The sequence below is a fragment of the Physeter macrocephalus genome, chromosome 4, assembly GCF_002837175.3.
Source record: "Physeter macrocephalus isolate SW-GA chromosome 4, ASM283717v5, whole genome shotgun sequence".
NCBI lineage: Eukaryota > Metazoa > Chordata > Mammalia > Artiodactyla > Physeteridae > Physeter > Physeter macrocephalus.
Window position 1 is genome coordinate 110,103,580 of NC_041217.1, and position 9,134 is coordinate 110,112,713.

Below are 9,134 nucleotides of genomic sequence, written 5' to 3' on the forward strand. Positions count from 1 at the left end.
CATGCCGCGGAGCGGCTGGGCCCGTGAGCCATGGCCGCTGAGCCTGCGCGTCCGGAGCCTGTGCTCCGCAACGGGAGAGGCCACAACAGAGGGAGGCCTACATACCACAAAAAAAAAAAAAAAAAAAAACCACTTGATATTCTAACTCAGAACAAATTTTTAATTAAGTGAACTCAAGATAGAGCAATCAAGACCTGCTTTACTATTATCCTAAGTTAAACTGCCCCCCTATAGTATTCCTTCTAAAGGAACAGCAAGCCGTGTTTTGAGCTACAATTCCCTTTGTCATTACTGACTGTATCAGTATTAAAGACCAAATCCTGGCTGGCCAGAGACAAAGTGGCCTGGCATGAAAAGATGAGCCCTTAGGAATTAGAATTGGGAGAACTCAAGATTCAAGTATGTAGTTAGTAGATACTGAAGCAAAATGAATGTATAAAGGGAAGTCATGAAGCAGTATCGTATCCATGAAGCAAGCCCATGTTATGAGAAAGCTGTAATTATTTGTAAACCGCAATAGAAAAAGAGATAAAGACTAGAGAGAATGACTGATTGAACCAGTAGTGAGAGTCCAGCTGAGGAGATACATAGGTGATTCACGTTTATAGCTAAGCACTAGAGAGAAGAGTCAACATTTTTTTGCTGTTGAGGTCCCTAACCTGGCATCTACTCCTATTGGGGTCCGACGATGGGGAAGCGGGCTGCGGATGGGCCTCCCGTTGGACAAACTCGGGTCACTTAGGGATGCGTCTCTAAGGGGACAGGGTGCCAGTGACTCAAGCCTGTATTTCTAGCTCCTACGCCTCGGTAAGGCTTTCCCCTTCCCTTCCCTCAACCTCTGCCGCCAACTCCGTCAGGAAAACAGGAACCGCCTCGTCGTCCCGCCACCAGGCCTTTTACAAAGTCCCTCAATATCTGACTTCTCTCACCCGTCCCCTCGGGTCTTGGAGGATAACGACAAGCTCTTTCCTTACCTCTCCCAAATCGTCCTCTCCAGAAAGGGAGAGAGGAGAGGATAGGTGTCTGGTCGCGTTAGCATCCCACAGCTGCCGCGCCCACCGTCCGCTCCGCCTCTTCCCGCTCCCAGCTCTCTCCTCACCCCGCTGAGGCTCGGGCTCCCGCGCGGGTGAGGAGTTGAAACAGAAGGCGGAGGAGGGCGCGCATGCGCGCCGCGGGTGGAGCCACGGGGCAAAGAACCGGAAACTTAGAGACAAAGTTCCGAGCCCCGCCCCCCGCTCCGCCGACCCGCCGCTCAGCCGTTCCGCAGTCTGGCTCTGCGGACCCACCACCGAGCTACCGACGGATTGCCCATCTGCCCAGCTCTCGCGTGCGCCATGTCTGGTTCCTCCAGCGTCGCCGCTATGAAGAAAGTGGTTCAACAACTCCGGCTGGAGGCCGGGCTCAACCGCGTGAAGGTGAGCGGGGGCGGGCGGCTGAGGGGGAGGGGAGGGCGGGGGAGGTGGCGGAGGGGATCCGGCAGGCTAGCTGGCGCGGCGGGCGAGGCTCGCGTCCGGCCTCGCCACCCCGAGGGAGGACGCGCTCTCGGCGGCGGCGGCGGCGATCTCGGCGGCCAGCTTTAGAAAAGTAGCGGCGCGAGTCGGCGCTGTGGTTTGGGGGGTAGGTTAGTGCGCCCTTCCGCCCCAAGACTTTCCAAGGCGGGCTGGCCCTGGCTTGAACAGCGGCTTTCCGCATTCCGGTCCTCCTCCCCGTCTCCCTCCCTCCGTAGTGACTCCGCGGCAGTGCTCGCCAACAGCTGTTCCTCCGCGCGCAGTCCGCACCCTTCCCGGCCCTCTCGACCAGCTCCTCTGTTTTTTGTCACCCGACGGGGTTTTATCCGACTTTTGATTCAGAAGTATTTTTTTTTTTTTGCATTTCAGAACTTTCCCAAATCCACTCCCTTTAGTAGTAGAGTCTTACTTAAAGTTCCTCTCATTCACCGAACACACACTTGAAAACGAATTCTTGCATAACTTTAACTGTAGGTTAAAGAAGCCTGTTTTGGAAACGTTCGCAATGTCTAAGGTTACCACTGGTGCCCTGTACAACCTCGTACAAAGCGTGCATTTCGTATCTGTTTGGCACCGTTTGCTGTGTTGTGACTTTGGGTATATCTACTGGTCCGCGCGTACCCGAAAAAGTAATTAGGGTGGACCAGTGTTATTCATTTTGGCATCTGGTTAGCATTGATCTTGTCCTGGGGTATTTACTTTGGGGAGAAAGCCTTTTGTGTGTGGTGATACGATAACCTGACGTTCAAGTGCTATTTCGAGTTTCCTGATTTTTTAAATCCTGCGTGGATTGGCTTCTTTCTGGTGCAGGTCAGTTTACGTGTGAAACACTTGTAATTAAAAAAGAAACAGAGAAGAATATAAAGCATGCACTCTGTTGAAAGAAAAATCCAGTTTCCAAGATGATTTGATTCTGTACTCATTAGGCTAGTTTTTACTTCCCCCTGAAATGTTTTGTGGAGTAAGATGGTCTCCTATTTACCCATTTCCTTAAGTAGAAATGTCAGGGACCTAGTTTACTCAGTTGTGGTCATCTCGGGAGGGAAGGGAATTTCCCATCAGTCTTGGGGTGGGATTCTCCTCTTCCTGTCCTTTAAGTGTTATAAACTCCATTGCTGTCTCGAATCCATTTCTCTAATCTCCAGATTCTTACCTCATCCCAGTGATTTATGGTTAGTCTTGGCTGGATTTAACTTTGAAATAACTGTCTTATCATTCAGGCCTGTTTTTATCATAGATTGGAGTAGCCCGGGAAGGAAAAAAATGGGGGGAGGGGAAAAATCCTGGTTGAAAGCATAAAGTGTTAAGTAGGGGTATTTAGCCCTAATCCCCAAAGAAAATGAGTTGAAGTCCTCAGGCTCAAGTACTCTGAGGGCTGTACCATGAAAACTCTAGCCCCTCCAATAACTCCCCAGCATGATGCCTTCCTCCTATTCTTAGGAGGGTTTTGGTCGGAATCATTAAACGCACCACAAGTGATTTGGTTTTAGAAATCTCAATTTGTCTGATGCCAGGGCTGTGTGTAGCAAGGAGAGGAGGCATCATACCTTGGGACTTTAAATGTGGTTAGTTCGATTTCATTTTGTGCTTCTGTTTTACCCTTGACTCTATGCTAGATGCTTTTGTAGTGATATTTTACTTTTGAATTACCACAGCTTTATTTTTTAAACCTTTATGTTTGAGTAGTTGATAGAAATTATCACAAATGCTTGACAGACTCTCCCACTGTTGGGTAACCATACACTTAACCCAGGGCACTTTTGAGAGTGAAAGAGGGCGCTGATTATTATGCCAGGATTATAGGGTTTCAGCCTCCTGGATGGTGATTATTACAGTGCCATACGGGCTAGAAGCTTGTTAGAGTTTTAAGCCTTTGTGTCCATTTTCCCCACTGATTGGAATTCTCACTGATCATTTTCTCACTGATGGTCACTTGGCTGGATCTCTTGTCACTGAGATCTCAATTTAAATGTCACCTCCTCAAAGACACTTTCTCTTAGGTCCTGATCTAAAAAACCACTCTTTTTTCTGCAGAGTACCTTGTCTCTTTTCATCTGAACTGTTAGCTCCATAACAGCAGGGATCTGGCTGTTCTTACATATTCTCAGTGCCTAAAATTATATTTGGCACATAGACGTGATGAGAAGTTTGTGAAAGGGAGTTAAGCCGGAGCCTACGTACACTTTAGGCAGAAAATTAACACATTCTTTACTGCTGGTTAATGTGAATGAATGAAGCCATGTTATAAAGACAGTGAAAAATTATACCACCATTCCCCCACTGTAGCTGCACCTTTTAGGGGAGCAGGGTACCCATTTGTTATAGTACTTGGTACCAGGTATTTATAAACTGTTTACTCACACAGTTGCTAAATAAATTTATGGAACTCATTACCCTGTATTGGTATATAAGCCAAACATATAAATTAGATTCCAAGAACAGTTTAGATTCACCTCATGATGATGGATCCTTTTATCAGGTTAATGTCTGGGGTACAGCTGTCATGTGCAGAAATTCTTTGTAGAGAGCATTTGTGATGCCCTAAGCTCCCTTTCAAAGGCTAAATATTACCCAGCCAGACTGGACACCTGTTCTCACCCTACTTAAGGGAAGTTAAAACAATAAAATAAATGATTATCTTCTCCATCTTCTTAAACCTCAATTCAAGAGTTAGGATATTGTATGTATTTGAGGCATCCTTTAGTCATTCATGTTATATATCTGAACTATTCAGTTTATTGTTTTGGTGTCCTGTATCACACCTTATCAGAATATATACAAATAGTAGATGTTTAAGTGATACATGATATAAAGTTATTTTAACTATGAAGCCACAGAAGTTCCTTAAGTCCTGTTTAAATGGCTTTGCATACATATATGAAAATTATTAAATCACACTTAAGGCATACACAGTTTCTTAAAGGCAGGCTGCTTGGTAAAGTTGTTAAAATAAAGTGAAGTTTGCTAATCAGCCTTTCAGTCACATGACACTGAGCAGAAACTGTCACTATCCAGTTTTGTAACATTAAACAGCTGATGGTACATACACCAAAACAATAAACTGAATGGTTCAGATTTTGAACATGATCTTCACTCAGAGTAGCATTTTCCCATTTCCCATACTGCTTTCAAGATAGTGATAGTTTACTAGCATTTTAACACTTTTTAACTTATAATATCCTGTATACTGCTTTTAATAAAAGACAAGATGTTGAGTACCCTCAAGGTTACACTAGAACAAGCTATTTATTAATAAACCAGCAGGATGTGCTATGCTTTACAAATAAACAGAATTGTACTGTTCATACTTATTTACATGCAGTGTTTTAAGTATAAAAGCTCAGTATATGACTATTGAGCTTCAATTAGTATATATCTTTTTTGAGTTAAGAGAAGTGTTTATTGGCAGGTATTTTTTAAGATTTGAGAAAAACTTCATTAAAACATTGTTACCACCTCCCACCCACTTCCCCCACCCTTTGTTATATACAGGTTTCCCAGGCAGCTGCAGATTTGAAACAATTCTGTCTGCAGAATGCTCAACATGACCCCCTGCTGACTGGAGTATCTTCAAGTACAAATCCCTTCAGACCTCAGAAAGTCTGTTCCTTTTTGTAGTAAAATGAATCTTTGCAAGGTAAGTTTCCTTAAATTAAAACAACAAAGCCCCACACAGTAGGGATAACTAGTCAAGTCTCTTTCTTTGCAGCACTTATAAGTTGAGCAAAATCATCCCATACACTTTTGTTTGGCACTTAGAGTTTCCAGTCTTTGTTTTGTGAGGATTGATGAAATTTGCTGATTTAGTAGTCATAAAGACTAGTTGTTTCTATTTTACCATAGAGGGTTAAGTAGAGGATTTAATAACCATAAAGAGGATATAGGAGTTACTAGAAACTTTCACTGCTGTGACAAGTCATGTTACCTTTTATAGCATTGGCCTAATGGTGTATTCTGGTGTCCCCAAATACTAGTTTAGTTTTATTTTTGTGTATCTAGCAAATATTTAGACATTGGACTGCCCTGGCTGGTCCAGTGGTTAAGACTCCGTGCTTTCAACGCAGGGGGCACGGGTTTGATCCCTGGTCTGGAAACTAAGATCCCACATGCTGTGTGGCCAAAAAAAAAAAAAAAAAAAGATGATAAATCAGTAAATAACAGAACATTATTAAAAAAAAATTTAGACATTAAAAAAAATCTGCAGTGTTCACAGTGGTGGCTTTTGAAGTACTATCAACTGATCTGGATTAATGATGATCTAATAGAACAGCACAGAAAATAATTGGGAGTTGTGAATGCAAGAGAAACTGAAGAGATAGCCAAATAAACTGACACAGTGTTGGCATTTGGACTGGGGAACAACAGGTTTTAATTTTATTGTTGTTAGGTAAAGATAAAATGAGAGAAATGAAGTGTATATGTTCATGGTAGCAGACAGTGGATTGGTTTTCAGAGGATTAAGAAACTAAATTTGGGGCTGGTTTAAAGCATACTTTTATATTAACCTGTAACTTACAGAACAAATGTCAGTGTATGCAAAAACATATGTTAATCCAAGAGATGTGACAAGAAAACATGATGTGGATAATTGAAAATGTAATCCAAGGGTACTACCTTCATAAATCCATAGGACTTTTGTCAGAGCATTTATTCATATTGACCTACGAGAAGCAAACTTAAATAGTGCTTTAAAAAAAAAAGACTGTATATGGCACACACCATCTACAGACATTCTGACTCCTCAAAGTGCAGGAAGCTGCTTCCTAAAATACCATGTTACATAGTTGTGCCCTCCCTAATTAAACTTTGTAGACTTGGGAGTGTCCAGGAAGTTTGTGTAAGTACATGTTTCCAGTAAATACAATGATTGGTTGAATTGGTTAAGATTTTCGAAACACAGGAAAAAAAAAAAACCCGCCTTTGAGTTTAAGGGAAGTAATTCTTTTTAACAGTCTAGCACCTTCATATTTAACGGGTTAAAAGTCGTTTGCTCCTGGCAGTATTAATTCTTCATGGCAGTTTTGGAAAATTTCATATTTTTACGGTTCCTCTTGTATTCTCTAAACAAAGTGTTTATTTTCATTTAAAATACTGTTAAGCCTGGCTTCTTAATTGGCTGTTAATAGTTTCATTTCATAGGAGTCTGCAGACAAGTGTTTGAGTTGCTCAATGTTTAAATATGGTTGGGATAAGAATCCAGATTACAAAGTAAAATAATGGCTGTTAATTCTGGCAGTGTAATAAACCCTTAGCTTTGTGGATATTATGATTTGAAACACTTGGCTAGGAAAAGAATATCTGGATGTAAAAGCATTTCTTCTCAAACTTGAAAGTAGGTCTGGGATGTTATGATGTTGGTTGTCCTAGGCACACTGGGTGGCATGGATGCAAAGAGTCTGTATTTAAGTCTTTATACCCATAGCTTTTAAAAATATATTTATATTAAATTTTTTAAAAGCATAGATAATTTAGCAACAGATAGTACAAGGTATTAAAATAGAAGTTACCATGATCCACATACCTAGAAATAACCACTGGTAACAGATACTTCCTTTTAAGAGAAAAAACAATCATTGAAAAATAGTGATCATAGTAGGCACAGTTTTTTTCTACACTTGAATTTTCTTATTTCATTTAATAGTCTCTGTAAGTTCCCTGGTGGTCTAGAGGTTAGGATTTGGTGCTCTCATTTAATAGTCCTTGTAAATGAGATTTTCTGTGGTTGTACTATAACTTAAATTATACTTCATCGAATATTGAGGTTTCCAAATTTGAGGATACACTGAGGCGAAGATCTTGGTACCCTACCCATACGTATACTTTACCCATTTCTTTGAGATAAATTCCCAGAAGTAAAAATGAGGAATGAAATGTAATAACGTTGAAAACTGCCAAATTAAACTTTGCTATACCACCTGGAGCTTAGGGGTACTTTTTTGCTGAGCGCTTGCCAAACAGATCTCAGATTCTTTGCTACTTTCTTCTGCCTATCTCATTTTTGTAATTTGCACTGATTAACTGAGGCTAAACAGTTTTTTTCACCACTGATTTTGTTTATGCTTCTTGAACATTTTTGTAATGAAGTAACAAATTTTAAAATAAGTATAAAAGACCAGGTGTCTACTCTCCTGAATTAAATGGTTTACCTTTTTTTTTTTTTGGTTGCACTGTGTGGCTTGTGGGATCTTAGTTTCCAGATCAGGGATTGAACCCTGGCCCTTGGCAGTGAAAGCGCTAAGTCCTAACCACTGGACTGCCAGGGAATTCCCAACTTTCAAGAAATAAAAGATACTTTTCCTACCTTTCCATATAGATGACTTATCCTGAAGTTGTTATGCCCCTGTTTTTACTTTTTATATATATTTATTGTTTTATAGTTTTAAAACATAGCTATTATTTTTGTTTTTGTTTTTGTTTGTTTTTGCGGTACACGGGCCTCTCACTGTTGTGGCCTTTCCCGTTGTGGAGCACAGGCTCCGGACGCGCAGGCTCAGCAGCCGTGGCTCACGGGCCCAGCCGCTCCGCGGCATGTGGGATCTTCCCGGACCGGGGCATGAACCCGTGTCCCCTGCATCAGCAGGCGGACTCTCAACCACTGCGCCACCAGGGAAGCCCCATAGCTATTATTTTTAAGGAACAACTATTACTGCATTACTTTTGAGATTTGTGTTAATCCATAGACGGTTTAGTCATTTTAATTGCTGTATAGTATTGTCATGTGTATGAACCTTAGTTTATTTATCCATTGCCTTATTGAGTTGCATTTAGGCTACTTCCAGTCCTCTGCTGTTAAACCATTACTATAGTCGATATCTATGTACATATTTCTCTTTGTATATAGGTTTATGTGGGTAAATAGAAGGGATTGCATCTTGCTCTCCTCGATACTATTGCTCATTTCCTAGAGGTGTTCAGATTTTTCTCAACTTCAGAGATTTTTATATTAACCTTTTTTAAAATTAGGATCCAGAGTGTATTTTGGCAATGATACTGGCAAGTCAAACTTTAAGTCTGTTTATTTCTAAACCCTAATGTATATATACTTCAGAGTGGTTATAAATCATAAGTTATATACACTTGAGAGTGGTTAAGAGAAAGTTACATTTTACAACACAGGCATTTTCTATCCTGTTTCTCATTTTTTTCCCTAGAAACCCTGTGATTTTTTTTTTTCTTTTTTAAACAGGCTTAGTTTAATTGAAAGCATTTTATAAGCTGACATTCAGATGAATGCCTTAAATGTAAGATGTACTGCTATTCAGAAAAAAAGCTATTGTTCTTATGATACTTTACCCTAATTCACTTTTTTTTGTTTTTTCATTTCAGGTTTTTAAATCACTTTTCATAAACCGGTGAATATTCAAAGGAAAGCTAAATCTGAAGCCTGTACAAAAGCCTGTCTCTATAACATGTGCCATACTATACAAACTTCTACTTTTGTCAGTCTACCTCTCTGAATATTCATGAATTTCTGTTTCACAAGGGTAATTATTTTATATACACTGGTGGCAGCATACAATAAAATACTTAGTATAAAAGTTTTTGGATTAATTACTGGTATTAAATATACTATGTAAAATATTAGTTTGTTTTGAACACCTAAAAAAAAAAAATGACAATTTTCCC

The 9,134-nt window shown here is 40.5% G+C and overlaps 1 protein-coding gene across 1 annotated transcript; it reads left to right on the top strand.

The window, feature by feature from the left end:
• Window positions 1-1,213: 1,213 nt before the first annotated feature.
• Window positions 1,214-9,035, top strand: GNG5 (G protein subunit gamma 5). The gene is made up of 3 exons (XM_024119609.3): window positions 1,214-1,415; window positions 5,001-5,145; window positions 8,835-9,035. Exons 1-2 carry the CDS (start codon window positions 1,335-1,337, stop codon window positions 5,124-5,126), a joined length of 207 nt encoding a protein of 68 aa, XP_023975377.1. The 5' UTR covers window positions 1,214-1,334; the 3' UTR covers window positions 5,127-5,145; window positions 8,835-9,035.
• The last annotated feature ends 99 nt before the right edge of the window (window positions 9,036-9,134 follow it).

Excerpts from the sequence above, each read along its gene's own strand:
- GNG5 (XM_024119609.3), top strand. The coding sequence starts at position 1,335 with ATGTCTGGTTCCTCCAGCGTCGCCGCTATGAAGAAAGTGGTTCAACAA. Across the intron at positions 1,416-5,000 it reads CCGGGCTCAACCGCGTGAAG|GTTTCCCAGGCAGCTGCAGA; the intron begins GTGAGCGGGGGC and ends TGTTATATACAG.